We start from the raw sequence: 21,885 nt of genomic DNA on the forward strand, positions 1-21,885 counted from the left end.
TCCAGCAGCCAAGCATGAAGCTGCTGGAAGATAACACCCAATTCTCTTCTGAGCATGAACAGGGGTCTAGTAATTTGGCCACCACTTAGTAGTAACTTTTGGTAGATGTGGACACTTCCACTGTACCTCCTCTATTTACTGAGAAAGACTTGGGTCCTGCACTGTGCAAACTGTATGTGAAGAGTGTGGCAAAAAGCGATGGGCAAGATGAGGAGTGCTAGGGAAAAAAAGCTTTACGTTGCTGCAAACTCTGCTGGGGTGACACGTGTCAAACCAAAGAGGGTTGTGAAGGGAGAGGGTTGATGCCAGCATGGCACAAGAGGAGACTCCAGCTACCAGATGTTATTTGACCCCAGGAATGTTGCCCTCTGCCAGTCATCTGGATTTGTGGCTGCTTTGGGTTTTAGRGGTAGTGAAAGCATGCTTAAGCATGTGGAATGACTCTAGGCCAAAATATTTAGTTAATTAAAGACTGCTTATTATTTTCATAACTGTATTCTTTTCTGTATCCCTACAGACACCCTAAAAGGTGCTTCACCATGACTGCTGGCCTGGAGAAAGCTTGTCACCGGTGCATATCTAAAATTGCCAGCAATGGTAAGGCAGTTCTGGGAGTAATCTCCCTCCGTATTTAAACAGCACTGCAGCTGAGGCAGGTATATAAAGAAATTAAGATGATGCCAGATCCCACCTGAGGCTTCCACTGAAGTTTCCTTTTCTTTCATCCTTTCTGAGGTGTTTTCTCTTCTAGACAATTTTAGAGAAACACTGATAGAGCACACAATAATAATTGTGTCTCTAAAGCACCTGCCTATTGTGGTATTTGGAATATTGCATACCAGTGTAACATTTCAAACAAATATAAACACCATAAAGTACTTAAAAATGACTGCAACAGAAAGCCTAAGCAATACAGTGTTTTTGTCTCCTGTCTCCTCTGTTTCAAGTGGTTTCAAGTCCAGCATAAATATGAACTGGAAAAATGCCTAGTAAAAAGCAGTGCAGACAATCTGGGAATGAATTCCCCTATGAGCTATTCCTGTAAAGTAAAATTACTGCCAGCCGGTGTGGTGTAGCGCCAAGACAAGCCTCTCTGGCTGTGGGCTCTTTGGGGCAGGGTCTTCTCTCTTCCGCTTGCCCAGCGCTTGGCACAGCTGTGACTGGAGGTGTGAGCAGACCTCCTAAAAGAGCAGGCATCATGGGTGAGAAACATCAGTTATTCCAACTGCAGCCTTTCATGGCATTATAGCCTGGGCTCATGTGACTGAAGGCTTCATAATCAACTAGTTCATCTTAATCAGGGTAAAGGACAGAGGTTGGGCATAAAGAGCTGGCTGCTCCTTGGCCCAGATCAACAGGCAAGTTCCTGCTCCCCGAGGAGCAGCTCTGCAGAAAGCAGATTTGTCCTGGGGCTGCACGAGCCCAGGAGAAATATGCTTCAGAGGTGGAAGATTTCATAAGACCAGGAATGCAGTGTAGTTGGCAGGGGGTTAAAAATCCAAGGTTTTAATGCAATGTACTCCCTCCAACTGTCTTTTTTTTGTTCTAAGCTCCAAGTGCCTTTTGCTTTTACTTTTAGGCAGTGACAATTTCTAAAACTACTCAAAGATGAGGAGAAGAAAACTCTTTAACATACTTGACTACTCACCATAATTGATACTTCACCCACACAAATTATTGTCAGTCTACGGCTGTTACCTTGAGGTCTTTTATATGAATATTTTGGCTTCACTTGAAAGGCTCTCAAAGTTCAGAATGAACTTTTATTAATGATTAAGCCACTTAACGCCTAACACAGGGACTTGGACTCCTTCAGACAAAACCACTGCATGCCATCCTTTGCAGAAATTATGCCTCCCAAATTCATTTTATTGTGACTGATTCCAGAATGGCGAAACTTCAACTTCTGTCTAGTTTTTGAGGAGCAGCACACAAGGGTCTGACAGGGCCTTTTAGCATTGCTCCAAGAATGAGGATGTTGCTGCTGCCAAGCTGCTCTTGCTGCTCTGTCGCAGAAGTCAACAGGGGCCTCCACTGGCTCCTGCCCTCCCACTATGGGGACGAACACCAGCATAGATGGCTCGGACATGGGTTCAAAATGCTTTCAGATTACTGAGGTCTGACCCCAAAGGCGAGAGCAGCCAGCCTCCCTGGGTAATCTGGCATGAGCAGGGTCTGTAAAGACATCTTCTGACCCTATCTGGTTCTCACATTGTTCCAGGGGAAAAGAGGGATTGGAAATTGCATCAGTTTCCCTCTCCCCAGCCTCACCAGTCACCCGGAGAGCAGGGAAGAGCTGAGGTGCGTGCAGAGCCTGCGGTGCTCCCATTGCTCCGAGGAGTCCTGGAGAGTGGGGCCAGGCTCGGGGCTGCCCTCCGGCCGGCCGGCCCAGCCTGCGGAGGGAGTGTGTGCTCCAATTCCTGCTCCTACCAGTTACAAGCAAAATGTCATTGTTCTCTGCTGGTATTGTATTGCCATTGGGACTTTAATGAACTGAGAAAATAAATGCTCCTTCTGAAATGTTTCAGATGAATGGGATTAGTTCTGATCTCATCTATGCTCTCTTACACCAGGCGTTCGCTCCTTGATACCCACAAAGTTACCCATCCAGAAGCAGGAATACCATTCCAGGAAACCCGYTGCCTTCAGGTTTTCTTTACATTTAAGTTCAAATGCGGGGTTGGCATAGGTTGCCTGGGTATCAAAGAGCTATTTCACGGTAATACAACCTTTTCTAACCCAACAGTAATGGCACACAGTAAGCAGCTGGAGCTTTTGAGGCTGGATTTGGCCTGCAAGGTATTCTGGTCATACTCCCTCTGTGGCTTTGCACTGGGACAAGAGACCTCCATGGGTATGGCTGTTCCTAACATTTAATCCTCCAGCTGCTGAGTATCTACATTGGTCAAGGGATTAAATTACCCCAGGGATGGGATTCCTGCCATTTGTCCAAAGAGACTATTCCATTAGTATATATCCTACAACATTTCCTGTCATGGCCAGCTCAATCTCTGTTTTCACTCAAGTTCACCTCATTTCTCATTTCTCTATCTTTGGGTCACCCACAGTCCTTTCTTAGTGCTCAGACCCTGTTTTATTTTCTCTTATTTGTCTAGCCAAGCTGAACAGATTTAATTCTCTTCTTTCAAAGTTGTTCATCAAGTCTTTTCTGCATTCCTTCATGGAAGCCCATCCGATATAGTGACACTTTCCTGTCACTCAAATKCCTAGAAGAGCATGTAAAACCTATGACCTTGCTGGAGTTGGCTCCATAGTTGAGTCTTGCTCCTCCACCCCACCCACGCACATTGCATCCTTTCTCTTCTCCAAGTCCTTGTCAATTCTGTGGAGGATTCCTTCAAATACTGTGAAGGAATAAAATGCGGATGAAAATACCGGCTACGTGTGCACTCCAGTCTGTTACACTGCTAGTTTCCATGATGCTGTACAGCACATTGTGGCACTGCTTTCTATGCCAGTGCTTCCCACACAGAGACTTACACACCCTCGAAGCAGTCACTTAAAGCACTTCCAAAATGAGCAATCAACCTCCCCAAAGAGTCCTCGCCATGCACACTAAGGTCTGGATTAACAATGGATTCTGGTTTTTAATTCCTATTTTAGCTCCTCTGTGCATTCTATGATTTCAAGGGATCCTAATGGAAACATGTACACTGCCAAATGCATCTGCCTCCAGGAATGATCACTTTCTGGCCCCCAGGCCATGTGACCCAAATTTGCTTCTCATCCGCACTGCCAAGAGCTAGCCCCCTTCAGAATAAACTTCCCACAAGGCGTTAGAAGGGAGCACTGTAAATTTACCCCTGAATTTTGCTCAGCTTGCCTGTGCAGATAAACCCTGGGGTAACTGTGGAAACCCTGGAAGCCGGCAGCATCTCATCGAAGAAATCCTTCTCCTTTTTTGGCAGACATAGACTCATGACAAAAGCCTAACAGTCTATAGAACAAACAGCATTTAGGAATGATGGCTAATGAATACAGCACTTCATTTATTACTGTATTTATTACAGTACTCTCCTGAGCAGGTTGCACTACAACCMTATTAGCATACTCTCCAAGAACAGTGGGTAGATGAAGATCTACACTCATAAATCACCTCTGAAAATCCTACGAGAACCTAAGCTGATCTGAAACTTCCAAGCGCTTGGAAAAATCAAGGCAGCAAAATGAAGTCTGGAAATTTCAGATCAGCTTAGATCATCAGTGTTTGCTTTAAAGATAAAGCGAAGTTTTCTTCTTTTCAAATAGTCAAAGGTTCTCTTGGGATTTTCAGAGGTGTCACATTCAATACTGCCTGTAGATCTGCCCTGCACACAGAGAGCTAATCCGCTGTGTGCCCTGAGGCCAGGCATATAATTGGGGACAGCATACGGCAGTGTAACGGAGGGAAGAGAGGAGAGCTGCAGTGCAGGGGCATGGCTGGCGAAAATGTAATCACTCAGGCATCAGAGAGAAGAAAGAGAGACCATGACACACAGCCATAATGTTAATAGTGATTTCAAGTTCATTTATTACCATACGGTGCAAGAGCATGGGGAGACTCCAGCAGGAGTATGAAAACTCAGCTAAATGCCAGATTTATGTCAGCTAAGTGTCCTGCTGGGCGGGAGACAGAGTCTGCACCCTCAGGTCTGATTTTCTTGCCCACAGATTTCAGGGAAATTGCAAGATGCAAAGCTACTTCCTTCCCTCCTTCCCTGATGTGATCCCAGATATGAGCTCTTCCCCTGGCCTTTTCCCAGCAGGTTAGGACCTGTTCACTAATGCCTCCCAAAGCAGGACTTTACCTATGCTAAATGCAGAAGAACAGGGGAACAGCCATCCCACTGTGCACTGCCCTGCAGGCACATGCCAGGGCAGAGGACTTTCCTTGCCCCTGCTTGCCAGCCCATGTGCCTTGACACCAGCTTCTCAGGGCAGATGTTCTTCTGAGCCATGTCTGGAAAATTTTCCCTCACCTAGCTTGCGTTTTTACAGATTATCCACCTTTTCTTGCAACTTTTTCTGGGAATAGGTTCAGGGACATCTCAGACTGGCCCATGAGGTGATATCACTGACTCAAAAATATCACAAGCTGCATGCATGAAACTGCATAGATACCACCTTTCCCTCTGCAGAATTGTGCTGTCCTTACGGCCCTGCGGCAAGTAACATTTTCTTGAGCAATTTGTCTTCAGACCAGAATGGGGCAGCAAAACCCAGACAAATCCAGACAGAATGTGTGTGTCCTGACCAGGGAATATTTCTGTGAAAACCCCACACGTTTGGGGGAAAACAGTCTTTAGTGCTGCTAGTGGCATTCAGAATGACTGCTGAGCTCTGCCAGTTGTGTAGTCGATTGTTGAGAGTCTCACTTTGTTAAATACAAATCTGGAAGCCTTCCCAGACTATGCATCTGCCCCTCCAATTCGAGACCTAAGAGGCTGAAGCTGAATGGGGAGATAATGAGTAAATACATTCCCAGCGACTGCTTTGGGGAAGAGAATTAATGAGCCATTATCTTTTTCTCTTGAGCTGCGAGCGGTCCCTACCTCCTATTTCTCCCCTCCAAAATCAAGCTGTTGGGTAGACGCTAGACAAGTGCAAACCCAGACACCTGTGTGCCAGATGCGCTGTTCCACATACCCCTGTGCCCTGCTGAGCCTTTTACAGAGCACGCTGCAGCATCCCTCCCTAGGGAGCACAGGCACTAGTCACTGCACAATTAAGAAATGACATAATTTCTCCTGCTACCGAGCTCCTTGTTCCACGCTCATGCAGCACAAGCAGAAACAGGGGAAGGATATGAAACCTCAAGCAGGTTGACCTCTGCTCTGAGACTCACGCTGTGACAGTGCGGTGATGGTCCAACAGTCCTGACGGTAACACCAGCCAGTTGATGTCGCTCCTGCACACCTGAATTGCATTCATTTGGGTAATAGATAAATGAATTATCCAGGCAATTGGGCACTATTGGAACGTAATGTTCACAGGTGTGTTTAGAAGCCAGCTCAACTATAATAACATTGGTTCAGAATATGAAACTAATACTCCAGATAATGTAACAGCAAGAGTGTCTAGCATGAAATGTGACATTTGGTGAAAGGGGAAATTCTGGGCAGAATTCATCTAACGAGAGGCTGTCAGTGTTTGAAAGGGCTTAGTCAAGTGTAGGATACTATTGAAACAGAGGAAGGATTTCTATACTGTGCAGCATTCAACAAATGGGAGAGACTGAGCAAAAATGGGTGCATGAGACAGGCCAGCAGTGACAGGAGAGGTTGGCATAAAGGAACAGAAGTGTTTTCTTCAGTGCAAAATATCATCAGTCTCTACCAATTCATAGATGTATTAAACATGCTACTTTTGAGAAAGATGTTTCTCAAGTGCTGAAGTACGAGATCCTCATTCTCTGCTGAGAAAACACAGGCAGTGTGTGCATGGGGGGACACGGTGTGTTCCCAGGAAAAGTGACTGCGGATCAGAAAACCTGGTGAGTCTACCCTTGAATTTTGATGATGTTCCTATGCCCTCTGTCTCAGTCTCTCCTTCTGTGAAATGGAGATAATGATGTTTGCTTTGCTCTGGAAGGCACCCTGACAGCTCCAGGTTGGCAGTGCTGTGCAGTTACCCTGAGAGGCACTGCAGATAGCCAAGGGCCTGGCAGTGCACCTACTCCTGCCCGGAGTGGGGAAGGCACGTGTCTCGCAGTGGGTGCGATTCGGTGGCACCGAGTGTGCAGGGCTGCTTGGGAACTGCATCATGCTGTTTGCTCGGGGAAGGRTTGGTCCCAAGCTATCACTGAATGCTTACTCTGAGGTTCAAATTTGTTTCATAAACCTCCAAGSGGACGTCCTACTCTTTCTCTTTTCCACGCCCTTTTCAGCCCCTCTGCAATCTCTGTCTGCCTCCACTTGCTGCCACTTTGTCTCCTTGGGTATCTACTTATAAACTTCATTTTCAGAAGTACTCTGCAGGGAAGCTAAGCACTGAATTTCTTCATTATGTTTTAACCTCATTTTGCCAGGCAGTGTTTCACTTCAACATTGCCAAATGGTCATGATTAGGCACAGAACTGACAGCTCTTGTGAAGAAGACAGGCCCTTCACATTGCTCTTGATGCTATCGTTTCTCGCTTTCTGCAAAGACAAGCATTCAACCACCACAGCATCGGCACACACTGGGAAAGTTTCAGGGCTCAGAGACACCAGCAGCTCTCTCGGGAGTAATTAAGCATCTCAGATCAGATCATACATGGGAACAGCTTACGAGCACCCCAAGAGCATCAGTCCATGCAGCTTAAGCAGATCTATCCCTGTGACAAGTCCCACTCCTTGCAGCAGGGCTACCACCTCTGTGATCATGGCCTGAGCTGGGTCAGGAAGCCAGGCCAGCCAAAAACTATTCATGTCTGCAATAAAGACAGTTTATTTAGCTATCAGTGAAAACTGAGTGGAATGGCATTAAAGCTGCTGTTTGCTTGGCAAACTGTTCTGGCTCATCAGTTGCCATGGATCAGCTCGTGCAAAGTTACTTGCTACTGAACAGTAATCTGTTGGTGTCTCTGCTGCTGATGCAGGCTGAGGTAGCAAGCACTGAGTACTTGTCCTTGCAATAAGACAGCTAGGAATAGTAGCAACAAAAGCAGTTTGTGTCTYTCATCCTGTTATTACTGGTGCAAGGATTAAAAATGTATCAATTAAAAATGGAAGCTTGAGTTTTGGGGGAGCGATAAACCCCTTGCTGGGTCTGATCATCTTGAATGCTGCACAACAAACACAGTGTTCTCACCCCGTTGCTTGCTACACAGCTATATGTGTAAACAGCATCTGCAAAACATTGCATCGAACTTCTGTTCTTTAAACTTCAACCAGTCCCAGTAATGTTGTCCTTTTTTTTTTTTTTTTTTTCATTCACAGTATGCTTTATATTTGGGCTCCTTGCTTTCCTGGCTTTACCATTGTCCATGGCTTTTACAGGTAAGCTGACTATTAAAGAAATGTAAAAATAAGAGCTTCCTGGCACTGTGTGACAAGTTAATGCAACTTCTGAGAGAAACAAGCTGGAATTTGATTTATAGCAGCTAGTACTCTTGCCATAGATGTGCTCATGTAACTGCATTAAATATTTTGGGGTAATCGTTAAAGTCTCCTTTGGAGATTCTCTGTCACAGGGAATACAGGTCTCTGTTAACTCCTATCGAGCCCAGGTGGGTTAAATTTCCAGTACCAGTGATTCATATAAAGAGTATAATCAGACTAACATCATAAATATCACCTGTTCTCATATTTAGCCCTTTAAAACTGCGTATTAATATTTTAGCTTCAGACACAGAATCACAGCACACACTATACGGTAGGGAGGAAGCAGTTCTTGAACCTGAGCCTGTTTGTCTTAAATACTTCATCACTGTGTCACCTCAATACAGGGTAGGACACAGGATGTTTGGAGGCCTTAACAATATATTTTCATATCCAACGATGTTTACATTTCTTTAAATTTAACCATCCCTTTGAATTTTCTGGTTTTGCATTGCTCATTTTTGCAGCATTTGAAACACTTTCCCAATTTTTTTTTTTTATGATGAAGTTGCTGACATGTTCTGAGCCCTAAGCCTATTTTAACTCACTTTTTTTTTAACTGGAGTATTGACTTTGGCATAATTGCTGCTTAGGCTACTGACACCTGGCAAAGTGCTGTGGGTGTTTCTGTTCCTTCTGTGGGAGGAAGCTCCGAATCCGACAGATGAGGAGATTTCATTAATCTGGATCTCCTCTGTATTAACCACACTGCAAAAATCCTAGAAGYGCAAGGCCGGAAGGGGAGAAAAGATCATCGAGTCTGCTATTTCTCTAACTTTTTGAAAGTGTGACCTGTTTTTTGGCTTATCTGTCTCTGTATGACCCCCTGAAGGCTGGATTTGTGAGTAGCATTCCAGATCAAATATTTAAGAAAGGAAAAGCATGTATTATCAGCTGCATAATTTTATACATTTTTAAAATGTATAAGGCTCTTATCTTCTTTCTTAGGCATCATCTTTTCTTTATCGTTAATATAGACTTCTTTAAAAAAAAAAGACCTTTTTCTAACACTTTGTGGCTTCCTTTGGGCCTTTCACATCCTCCCTGGGGTTGCGATCCACACTTTGAGAAAAGTTGATAGAGACATCAGCCAACGTCCACTTTCAGACAGGATTCGCATGTTCCCAGCGTCTCTGACAGATGTCTGATTTGTCCTTACTCAAGGAAATTCCATAGCTTCCCAAGGAGCCTACTTCAGCATTTTATGGCTCTCAGACAAAATATTTTTCCCTATATCCAACCTAAATCTTCCCTATGGCAAATTAAACAGATTACAACSTGTCCTACACGCCATGATCACAAAGATAGATTGGTCACTGTCCTACTCACAACAACCTTTGAAGTATTTGAAGGCTGTTATTACACCCCCACTCAATTTTCTCTTTTCTAGAGATTTCAAAAACCCAGTTCTTTCAACCTGACCTCACAGGTCATTGTTTCTATAGCTTCTTTGCATTTTGGCTTCTCTCTGCTGGTCTCTGGCCAGTGTAACTATTTTTTCCCCCTCAAAAAATGTGACAGAACACAATACTCCAGCTGAGACCTCAGGAATGAGTAGTGCAGAATAATTAGCTCCTCTGTTTAACATGCAGGATTCCTGTAAATACACCTCATAATGAAATATACTCTCTCTGCACCAGGTCATTGGCTCCAATTTAGTTTATGGTGCATTGTAAGTCCAGATGCTTTTTGGCAATGCTGCTCCCTATCAGACCTTTCTCATTTTTTATTTACATTTACCTTTTCTCTCCTATATGTAGTGCTTGACTTTATCGAATGTCATCTCATAGATTGTGGATGGCTTTTTCCAGTCCATCTGGATCACTTTTAATTTTAAGTCTTGTCCTCRAGAACCTTTGCGATCATTACAGATTGGTGTCCTTGAGAAGTTGTTCATCTTCTCTCTCATCATTAATGAAAGATGGTGCAAATTAACTCTGTGGACATGCAGATGCTGTGGGCAAGATGCATCCCACCTGGCTTTGGACTGTACACATCTGCAACTGTAACCCTGTGTTTCCCTTGGAGCCAGTGAAGAGAAACAGGCACTTCTGACAGCTCAAGCCATACTCTCTTTTAGGTGTCTGCATTAGGATGAGATGACTTTTAAGGGCGTCTGTACAACTAGCCTAGCTGTAGGCATCTATATTTGGCCAGATCCTTATAAAACATGTTCAGTAAAGATTGGYGCTGCTTCCTTTATCTGGGCCCTTGTGAGTACCAGAGATGACTGTGGTAGGACTCTGATTAGGGAGTCCTAATTAGGAATTAGGGAGTTCTAATTAGGGATTAGGGAGCAATTAGGAAGCGGGAGATGTGCTGAACTGTTACATCTCAACACTTAGGCTCTTATGCTTATCCATGACTTAAAATTGCTATTTATCCTATAAGAGGATTTTAGCTTTAGCTTTTTGCGAGGCTGAATATGCCTGAGCTATGAAATAGGAGTAGGAAGGTATCATTTACACTGTGGTACAGCTTGCATACAAGTTGACAGCTAGCCTTCTGGAAATGAATCCAAGGCTGGAATCTGATCACTTATAAATATCATTTCTTAGGAATATTTCACAATATCTTTAAGATCAGTGAGGAGTGGAAAGTGTATGGTAAGATATTAGCCTGGAGCTCTGGGTATCTCCTGCATCAGTTACAGAGCCTTTTTTTTTTGCAATTTACTAAAATTAAGAGATAATGTCACTGTAATATASTGTTGTCAGAGGATATTGTTTTCCTGCAGCTACTTATCTGCAAAGGCATTTTTAGGAAAATTAAATGTCAAAGCAAAATGCAGATATTTATTATCAAAATGAAGCCCTTTGAGTTTTTGATAACATTCTTTTACAATGATCTCTGAGAATGACTTACTGATGTGTCTCCAGTCATTTTGTCCCTTGCTTTCTCTAGAGAACAACTGTGAGATATTTTCAAATGTTAACAGATAAATTATAATAATATTAGTTAAAACTCAGAGATGAATAACTGGTAGCCCTAGCAGTAATGACACACTAACATTATACAGTCTTAAAATTTTGTGTAAGTCAGGATACAAGAAGAGGACTTAGCAAATTTTCCAAGCTCTAGACACGTTATATCATTTAAGCTACAGATTGTTTAACAGCTTTCTAATTTTTACTGGTAGAGATGATACTTTTTTTCACCAAACATTCCAAAAATAGTGATGGAAGGACTGCCTAGATTTTTTTTAAATTTGTTTTTTTTTTCTGCAACAATGAAGGATTGCTCCAAGTAACATATTCCTGCATGTTGTCCAGATTACCTTTATATACAGTGATCTCTTTGGTTAGTTAAATCACATTCGAAAGCTGATGACATCTTTTTCTTAATAGCCGGTCTAAATTTTCCCTTGTTCAATTGTACCTCAGTACCACTCCTCATACTCATACCTACACCAAATTAAATAATTCCTCACCTCTCAAGTGCTCCCAATAGTTGTCTGAAGGGTATTCTCATATTCAGCATATTAGCTGCTTCAAGGGAGCATTGAAAACTCTGACAAGAAGCAAAGCTTTGATCTCTCATGGTCCATCTAGTCCCACCATTAGCAGTCAAAGGAGAACATCTCTGGTGCTCATGGGAGAAAAGCTCTGGCACCAACGCACTCACACTAGTTTTGGTGTTCCTGAACAAATCATGCACACGCTGTGTGTGAATTGGTTGGTACATCATGCATGTGCCTAGATTTCACTGTGACAAGTGTCAGTGCCCATCAGTCAACTGTAGGTCCATATCTCTTATTCACCCACGACGCTCTATTTTTTCAGTTATTACTGTATTATCCCCTTTCACCACCTTTTTTACCATCATATCTGCCTGGAATATTCTCCCCCAAATTACTAAGTACCACTACTTGTCATTCAAATCCTTCCCAAGACTGATGGCTGTCGTGCTACATGTATGAAGTGACTCCATAATAGACTTGTCTGGGAAACAGAATCTCAGCTCCATGAAAAAATTGGCACGTTTTCTTGAATTCTGTCTCAAGTCAAAATCTCAGTAATACACTGGAAATACCAATTGCCCAGGTTCCTAAACTGAAATATACTCCCTGAGATCCCCAGCCTGCTGCTTTTGTGGCAGGTTGTTACAGGGCCAGGACTCTGGAAACTGYGGCAGATGCTTTCTGAAAATGATTTAATTCTTGCCGATTTCCCTTCAGCCTACTCTGTAAAGCTGGGAGTCTGGGCAGGTACCAGAATGACCCTCAGTGTTTGATAGTGGCAAAATGGATAAAAATTACAGCCTAGGAATAGGGGACAAGAAGGCACAGAGCCCGAGTGCATTTGAGTCCAGCCCTTTTCAGTTGTGGGAAGGCTAGTAATAGATATTTAGTATGAAAGAGTTCATTGGACTCCACAGCCCTTATACACAGCAGACCACAAAACACTTCCCTGCATCCTATGACTAACATAATATCTATTGTAAGAAACCAAAAATCCACAGCACCTATACTACACTATGCGAGAAGGACAGGACATCAGCAATGTTCTGGACCAGTAATAGCAGTGAATTTGGTAGGCAAAATGTCAAGGTGAAAAGGATTACACCTGCAGAAGAAGGCAAAAAACCCCACTGGTACATCTTTTCTGACCTCAAGCCACCTGTTCAGTTATAATCCTGAACATGGGGGCAAGATGTTCCACCTGAAAGATGTTTAGACCAGCATGTTGCTTACAGCATCTTGTGCCTAGATAACCCCAATGCTTCAGAGGAAAGTCGAAAATCCTCCTAGAAAACAAATCATACATCAAGAAGAAGAAAACAGAAAATTCTTTCTGGCCTCCACAAGTGATCAGCAGAAGGCCTGAAACATGGGATCAATAATAGTAAAACTGTGGTGCAACAAACAGTTTAAAATTGACTAAAGACACCAATGGGTATGACACTTAGGCGGGGGATTCATCTCAGCTAACTTTAGACATTTACAGCCGGCTGTCTAGATTCCCTGTACAGTCATAGAGAGAAAGAGGCACTTTCAGGGCACAGTTCATCTGACCTATTTTAAATGTCTATCTTAGGATGAGATGAATTGGATTTTAGAAGTGTCTATTTCTCCCTATTGACTATAAAGAGAGTCTAGGAAACTAGTTCAGATATGGATGCCTGCATTGCAGACATCTAAATTTGGACAGATGAGTCTCACTGCCACAGACCTGTATCACAAGCTTCAGTGTCTAATGCCAGCATCATCCTTATACTGCCATAAAATCCCTTCCCTAAAACTTACCCAGCTTTCCCTTTCTAGCAGTAGATTTGAGGGTTGTCAGGATCCTTGGCTCCATAACAACCAGTGCTTTAAGCCTCCAGCAACCCAAACATCCCGGAAATTCGGGCTTCTCTGGTTCCCTATTAGCTGCCTGGGAAGCTAAAATGGTTTCAGGAGCTCCCATGAGCTCTGGCTCCCAAGTTTCAGGGCATCTGACTCAGGAACACACCACACTCATGGGAGCTAATGAGCAGGAAAGGCCTAGGAGAAGCTTTTCAGAATTCCTCATTTATAGGAACAGTTTTGATTTTCAATGGAATTTTCTATTTCTGATGAAAATTATGCTTCCTTCAGATATTCCTGACCAGCTAAGTTTATCATTCATTTAACAAAAATACAAGAGTTGAAGCCAATGCACCTGTGTAGATGGCTTAGATGAGTAATGCTGTAATCCTGTTGTGACCCTTTATGCTCTCTCTTCCTTCTCCTGCTGTATGTTTGTTCCTGACCCTCACTACTGTAATGTCAGACACAAACCTTATTCAGTTCAGCCCCTGTTGGATACAAGGCTTGGGTATAAGAACACTTCACTTACAGGATCTTTACTTTTTACAGTATAGAATGTTGCACCATGTGATCACTTGAGATAATAAACATTATTAATTTTTGCTAATCAGGAATGAAGTTTTTGGAAGACTGCCCAGTTCAGCCACTAATCCCATTATATCTGTTGGTGGGCGGCGTGATTGGCAGCTTAAAGGTAATGTGCCTTCTATGTGTGAAAAATATTTTGTGCGATTAGAATTTGACATGCTGGAGTTATGACATAATGATGGCTCCAGAAAGCTGTGTGCATGCAGCACTGAAGACAGCTATCTGGATTGAACCGTGTTTGTTCCAGCACTGAAAGCACATATCAATCAAGTGAGGCTCTAATGAGTTTTATTCAGTGTTGTCCCACATATTGTGGTGTGACTTTCTTCTAGATCACAGCATCTGTGTTACCATCCCTCCTGATGTAAATGACTACAAAACATGGAGGGCCATGATAAATGGGGTCCTGTTTCCTCAAGCAATCCTCCAAGCCTGTCAGGCCTTTCTCCTTCATTTTCAGATATACGGGCTGAACAAGGGGTGAAGCTATTCTAGTAGCTTTGGGAATGCTATAAAACTACAGGTGTTTGTACACAATCCTTTGCAAGCAAACACGAGCTCACTTTATCCGCACTCCAGCCTGGCTAAAAGCAATGGCAATGCAGTAGCATGGCCTTGTTCTGGAGTAAATATATTCTGTTTCATAGCAGGGCTCATTAATCTAAGCACAGCATTTTCTACCACAGCTACCTGTCTTTCAGGGAACTGTGCTCACTTACATCTTCACTGAGTCAGTCTGGTTGACAAGCAGAGACATCCCCATATCCGTGTTACAGCCTGGGCACTATAAAGCTATAACAGGGTTGTCTCCAGGGCGAACAATAGCTCACTGCTGACAGGCACTTTTCCGACCATGCCAGCTGGCTGCTAGCAGACACGGATGGGCTTGTCCTAGACTGCAGCCAGTACTAGTTCAAGCCTTCTCAGCAGTATTAAGCAAAACTCTTTTTGCTGTCCCAAAGATGTTCCTGCTAAAGGAAAGAAAAGGGGTAGAGCTGAAAGAAGAGTCTCAGAAAACCACCACTGGGGGAATAAAGGGGTAAGGACAGTAACTGCTGCTGCCAGAGGGAGTGTCTATACTGGTACCATCTGCTGTTCCACAGAGCTAACTGGGGCAGCAGCAACCCAGCACCCAGCCTGGCACAGGCAGAGCACGCAGGGTGGACACGGAAGGCCAGGGCCTAATGCTCCAGGGCAGGGAGCCTGTACCTCCATCAAGAACCCACCAGTCTCTTACTTGACAGCAGTATCCTTGTATATTGTAGCCGGTAGACACTGTGGACAGGAGCTATCTACGTTCCCCTTTGATAATGTTTCTAGCCCCCTTCCAGGATTGAAAGAAGGGAGAAAGAAGAGTATTCTTCTGCAAGTCTCTACATTCCCTTCAGCTTTACACAGTGGTAACCAGACCGCAGTACATTGCTTGGAAAATAATCATCCCCCTTGAGGGCCTTTGGGCGGTAAATAAGTAAGTGGAGAAAAAAAAAGAAAGGGCTTAATCTTTTCATAAGGAATTTGCGATGCTACGCATTCTACTGGCAAATGCTTAGTTATTTGATCACACCATTGGACTTTTCTGTATAGTCAAAGGTTCGTTTAGTAGTAGTTTAGGAAAAATTAAATGAGAATTGAAAGAGCAGTCGCATGCTAATGAATTGAAGCCCTCATCAAAAATGTTGACCATGTGTTAGCTATTGGTGATTTGAAGTCAGTTTTTCTTGTCTTAAATAAAATGGTAAGTGGATCAGTTAATATTCCTACTGAAATCAAATAATGGCTTGAATGCGGCATCAATGAAAGCAGGACTGGGTATTTTGCAGTCTAGCAATACATTCGGTCAGAAGAATTTGTTTTACCTAACTCATATGCCATCTCATGAGGCATGATCTTTTAGCTAAACTCCAACTGCCTCAGTTCTACCCTCTGTTATACTCATGAGTCTGCACTGAGTTCAGTATTAGCTTATGGAAACTGTGACTAAGCAGTTTTTTTGGCTAACTTGAACTCTTAGGGTTAAAAGGTCAGAGAGTGTGTATGGGATAAGACTTGAAAGAACACTGTCCTTCCTTGGACTCCATTTAGTCATTTTGGCTCAGATCTGTATGGATCTGTAGCTTCCTCATCTGTTTCCTCAGTATCTTGATCCTTTTAAAAGGCCCTGGTAACCTATATATATGCCCACCAAGGCCACTGAACCATTCTACAGAGCCTGGAGAGACCTGGTGAATTAGTGTCATGCTGCTTCATAAGTGTATATTCTGCAGTTATTAACAACGTGAGTGATAGCCAGAATTTGCATAACTCACAACTTGCCAAGGCAATGTACATAAGAATCAAATATGCCTTCCATTAATTGCTTAGATGCATCTGAGATCCATAAATCCACCTGGGAGGTTTCACTGACTTCCTCATAACCATGCTCATCTGCCCGTTAACCCCATTCCCTTTGCTGAGCATGATGGCACTTGAGTGCARGCAGCTACCTTTGTGCTGGGCTCACCTCAAAGCTAATGAGCTAAATGGACCTTCGTTTCAAGCCACAGGCCTCCATGTGGAAACCTCAGACCTACTGGCCAGGTGGGTTTACCCCTCCTATGTGTCAGGAGCCTGACACATAGACAAGAAAAGATCACCTGAGAAGAGGAACATGCTCTGCTGGTCTGAACAAGCCAACCAGTCTGAGCACTCAGCTGTGATGTGAGAGATACAAGTGGAAACCCCCTTCTTTGCCCACATTGAACATAAAACTATGTTTCTCACAAACCTATGAAAGTGTGCCAACCTCTGGGCTAGGAAAACAGCTGGTTTTGCCAATAAATATTTAAACATTTATCCACAGTTGAACAGCTGCAACAGGGAAGAGCAAGACAATCCTGTTCCCAGGATGCCCTGGATCCTGGCACTAGGCCTTGCTTCTGGAAAATGGGACACATAGACTAAAATCCAAACCAGGCAGAACATAGATCCAAATTGGTTTTTCCCTAGCTCAGGAAAGTGTTTTCTCCACTGACTAGTGGAGAAGGAAGAGAACAAAATGAGGGGTGTTCTTCGTTCTCATTTCATGCAGAAAACTGAGCACAGAGTACAACTCCAGGAAAGAGAACACAGCTGAGAATTCCTGCTCAGACAGTATGTCCTTCCCCATAGCTGCTAATAAATTTAGACCCTTTACCTTTCTCTCTGAATTTAATTCCTGGTTGGCCAAGGCAGCTCCTTACTCAGCTGTTTTCTTAAAGTTCCTTTCCCAAGGACACAGCTACCTCCAGGGAGCCTTGCGTGGGAACCTGAGTACCTAAAAAGGGATTGAGGCTTCCACAAGGCAGGAGGACAGCTGGGGATTTGGGATTACAATACCTAGTGCCTTGAGGACCATGTTTCCWGGGTAGCAAGGAAACACAAGATTCACAATGCTTGGCCCAAATCCTTGCATAGGTACTCGTGTTTCCTTCAACAGAGACCATGACATGAAAAAGACAAGAACTTGCTCCATTTTTGTTGTCAGGCCTCCTGTAAATAGTTCTCCTAAATCTACCAGAATTAAGAGATTCATTTAGGATACAGAAATTTGAAAGTTTCTCTGCACTGTCATCATTCTACCTACATACCTTGTATTGGCAAGACTAAACTAGAAATCTTTCAAGTGTTGCTGATGAGTCCTACTGCATTTCACCAGACCTTCCCAACCTCATGGTATTCTATCTATTTCTCTCCTGGTTCTGACTGAAGGTGGGGATGGAGCAATCTGAGAAAATGATGCTTAACTAAAGAAAATTTGTCAGAATCATTCCAAGTATGTGAAGAAATTTCTTTGGGGCTTAGACGGAAGTCTAGACCCTTTATAGTTTTATACAAGCTCATTCACCTACACAGCGATAGAAAATAGAGCTAGGGAGATAAATCATTTACTGCAAAGCAGGAAAACTCTACTCAAGTCATTCAGAAGTTCCTCTAATCTGTAAAATTTTCCAGTGCAGGAGCTACTGTCATCTTCCTACATAATCTCATCTGTTCTCATGCCTTCCCACCCTTACTGTTGGCAAGTTTTTCCCAATGTTTGGCCTAAATCTGACTGGTTAATAAATTGCAGGAAAAAAAMCATTCTTTTCCAGCAGGATCTGCCTTGTTCATTGCTCCTCAGCTTTCTCTTACATGACTTCCCCACATGCAATTTTAATTTGGTCCAAAAGCTGGCAGTGGCCAGATGGTGTTCAGCCTTTTCACAGCTAATCTATTCATTTCCTTTTCTTCCCCAATGCCTCCAGGTGACTCTCCTGCTGTACGACTCAACCAGGATGAGGCAGCTGCTTTCCAAGTCTGTTGTGATTGATGACGATGATGACGACGAATATCCCTGGAGGCAGAACGCTCACAAGTACTACATCCACCTGACCCTCAGCCTCTTCCTCTTCCTCTGGTTCATTCTTGGGAACTACTGGGTGTTTTCTGTGTACCTGCCAAATTTCATCCCACCTTTCCACCAGCCTCAGGATTACTGTGATAAAACCCTGTACATTTTTGCTGTTGGTGTTCTCATCATTAGCCATACTGTTCTCTTTCTCCTTATCTTTTGTAGCTGCTGCATATACTGTTTTTCCAGGCAAAGATACTCTTCTGAGGAAGACTAAACACTACAGAAATAAAGCCCTAGATGTTTGGGAAAGGGTGTACAAGAAGAAAAGGCAATAATTCACCCTTGTGTACATCTGTGTTGTACTGTTGCTGTGTATATGTATGATAGCTGCCAACTGCAGGAGGAAATTGTAGAATACCATACCATCTGGAAATAGCTAATCTGGAATACAGCATAGTCATGTAAAATTGCTGCTAGAGATGCCAGGGTGCACTCTTTCTAACTTTTACATCCCTTTTGTAACTGTTGGATGTTCTATTTCGAGTGTCAAATTCTGCAGTAAGCGCCTGCAGATGACAAACTCTTCTAAACCCAGGTCTCCTTATGTAATTTCAGCATAGTACACCTTTGCCTATAAAAGTAGCCATGTTGTCCTCTTCCCTGATCTGAACACCTTCATGACCTTGCTGAGGTATGTTACTGGCCATGCATTACAGATGAGGAAACAGATGTGAAGAGATAAGGGGTTGTACTGAGACCACCTTGCATGGTGCATGGACTTCAACAGTTACTTAGATGCTCACCAGAGAGCTATTCACACCAGTGTGAGACCAGTCAGTAAGCAGTTGTAATAGCAACATGCGCATGTATAAAAGGCAGCCTGAATATGGCCCCAAGGTCTCTCTTGAACTTTGAGCAGGAAGCATCTGTGTTCACCTTTGGTGCTAAAACAGGTAGTCTGAATATATCCATCAGAAACTGAGCCAAGGCCACACTGTAAATCTTTGGCAGAAGCGTTAACCTAGTCAAGAGCTACTGAGTATCAGATCAGTGCTTCAGCATTCCCCAGCCTGGGGTAACTCCTCTTCCTCCATTTTTGTACAACAATTATTTGTCAGTACTGCACTAACACAAAGATGGTTGGCAAGCCGTTGTGATTAAGTTTATAGAAAAATTGATGATGTTGGTATTTTAAATATAACACATGATAACGACACATGGGGGGGATGTGAAAATTTCAGATGGACATGTTTACTACAGCATTTCTCTGGTTGTGGTGTGAGTGTATATTTGATTTGTTCACATTGGTGCTGCACATATGGAAGTCTATACTTAATGGACGGAGGTAATGAAAGCACCTATTAAGTCAACAGCAGTGTCAGCTTTAAAAACACCAGCATGCACAGAGAAAATTGTTTTGTGGCATGTAATGGAACTAGCCCATAACTGGTCCTGGCAGATTGTTATTTATGTGTTGATGAATGCAGTGTAAAGTGCTCTTTCTGCTTTTGATCTTATCCAGTTCTGTTAATACGGTGAAAGTGGAGGGGGTCCTCACCACACAAGCATGAAGGCAGCCCCAAATAAGGAAACCGGATGTGTGTTTTGGGTATTTTTTCAGTTAAATACTACACAACCAAAACCTTCATTTAGAGGAACCTAACAGAGTTATAGGATGCCTGTGGAAGCATAAGATCTCTAAAATAACCTCAACAATATGGCATAGCTGAACCAGATCTGCTCAGTCTTTCACCTTGGGTCTGAGGCTGAACAGTGTAATGCCTATGGGAACCAGCTGTCCTCAGCCAGGAATAGTAATTACCTCAGCAGATATTGTGTACATAACAGTGCATTTAGTCCACATTGATTTTAATTCAGGCCCTGGCTTTAAGAATTGTTTATTATAAAAGGATATCTGGTAACYGCAGAAAGCTAATCTTAGAGAAAAGGTGGGTGGAAAAATCTGACGAGACCAGAGCATCACAGTGTAGCATTCCCTAGCTCTGCAGTGGCCACTCAAGGGAGTCATGATTAGTCTGCCTGTGCTCAGAAATCCAGAAATGGGAATTCCTGACACTGCTAGCTGACTTACGCTATGCATGGTTGGGTGTAGGGAGATATGGCCACAGCAGCCTTTTCTTTTATGCACGTGCATCAGATAGCATCTGGAAGAAATCATAGGCTGTGTTTTTCCAAGAGCTGCTCCACTCCGCACTCTCCACTGCCTTTCTGATGGTACTGCACRCTTGTGAAGCATAACTGTTGCCAATGGTGGAACGCTAGAATTGCTCCTTCTCACCCCAGGTACTTTACTGGCTCGGCACCTGAGCTCTTGGGTACCAATGCAGGCAGATTTTCAGTGCTCAGTTCTGAGCTGATCTAACTGATTTTACCTTCAGTGGGGAGCATCTTTGATTCATTAAGATGCCAAAGTGTTTAAGAAATTGTTTATTGGCAGGAATAACTCCATCCATCACTTSAGTGTAACAAAGCAGCTGTTTAACATTACACAGGAACTTTACCCAAAAGCTTGGAGCAGGGATGAAAAAGAAAATTAAATTCAGTTAATACAGCAAAGGAAATTTAACAATAAATTAGCTAAATATACTCCATATGTAGGACTCCAGTACAAATTTCCCCGTTCTTGCAAAATGCTTCTAGGTTCATTCTTGATCACCAGTAATTGATCAATTCTGACTTGATCACCCATGATCAAGTCAGAATTGATCGCCATGTCACTGCACATCTAGTGACCTTGCAGCAAGTGTCCGTGCATGCACTCCTCTGTGAGCAAATATGAGGTGATTTTAGTTCAGCCCACAACAGAAGAGACTTAAGTCACATTGCCTTGCAATTTCTTTGTGCCTGTGTGAGGATAGTTACAGAAGCTCAGCAAATGTGTGGTGATTTATGAAACTTCAGTGACACAACTGTGAGCCTGAGGCCTATGTCTTATTCAAGGGAGACTAAGACCGATTCTCTACAGTCTACCATGGAGGCTTAATTCTTTAGGTATGAGAACCTGGTACATCCATGGACATCTTGGGAAAGTGCTGCCAAATCACAATGCTAGTGTTTAGCACTAGGTTGGCACAAATGCAAAATGATTGAGGAGATATTAAGGAAGCTAAGGGCATTTGTGAATTACTTTAAAGTTCTGCGGAATAAATTGTCAGGATTGGGGGAGGAATATTCTGGATTGATAATGTTTACCTTTACTTGTGTACACTAGTAAAACATGACACATGCTGTTGCGAACATCAACATCTCCAAAACTGTTGGAGCCGTCAATTCTTCATCCAGAGAGAGCTGAGTATGCCTTCTGCATTTTCACTGCTACTGTCTCTTTCAGCAGGCTGGAGTCATGCAGGTGTGGGGCAGGGACACCTGGGTTTTGGCACATGATTAAACACAACTGAGTCACAGTGGCTTAGTGAGTTACCACTATTCTCCATGCCCAACATTAACTGCATAAGTTCTCTTGGGCTGCTCCAAAGGCCAAATAAAGCTTAAACCTAAATGAAAGTATTTTAATTTAAGGCATTTCATCTCAACTTGGGGTAAGCTAGGAACAT

The 21,885-nt window shown here is 43.2% G+C and overlaps 1 protein-coding gene across 1 annotated transcript; it reads left to right on the plus strand.

Annotated features, from left to right (window-relative positions):
- Positions 1–539: 539 nt before the first annotated feature.
- On the plus strand, positions 540–18,584 carry TMEM272 (transmembrane protein 272). Its single transcript, XM_026073669.1, has 4 exons — positions 540–597; positions 7,920–7,979; positions 13,983–14,065; positions 18,222–18,584. Exons 1-4 carry the CDS (start codon positions 540–542, stop codon positions 18,582–18,584), a joined length of 564 nt encoding a protein of 187 aa, XP_025929454.1.
- The last annotated feature ends 3,301 nt before the right edge of the window (positions 18,585–21,885 follow it).

This window comes from Apteryx rowi, unplaced genomic scaffold, assembly GCF_003343035.1.
Source record: "Apteryx rowi isolate R43461 unplaced genomic scaffold, aptRow1 scaffold_372, whole genome shotgun sequence".
NCBI classification, from domain to species: domain Eukaryota; kingdom Metazoa; phylum Chordata; class Aves; order Apterygiformes; family Apterygidae; genus Apteryx; species Apteryx rowi.

Bases quoted from the DNA above. Each gene is read 5' to 3' on its own strand.
- TMEM272 (XM_026073669.1), top strand. From the start codon at position 540: ATGACTGCTGGCCTGGAGAAAGCTTGTCACCGGTGCATATCTAAAATT. The intron at 598-7,919 runs GTAAGGCAGTTC...TTTCATTCACAG, and splicing joins ATCTAAAATTGCCAGCAATG to TATGCTTTATATTTGGGCTC. The intron at 7,980-13,982 runs GTAAGCTGACTA...TTTGCTAATCAG, and splicing joins ATTGTCCATGGCTTTTACAG to GAATGAAGTTTTTGGAAGAC.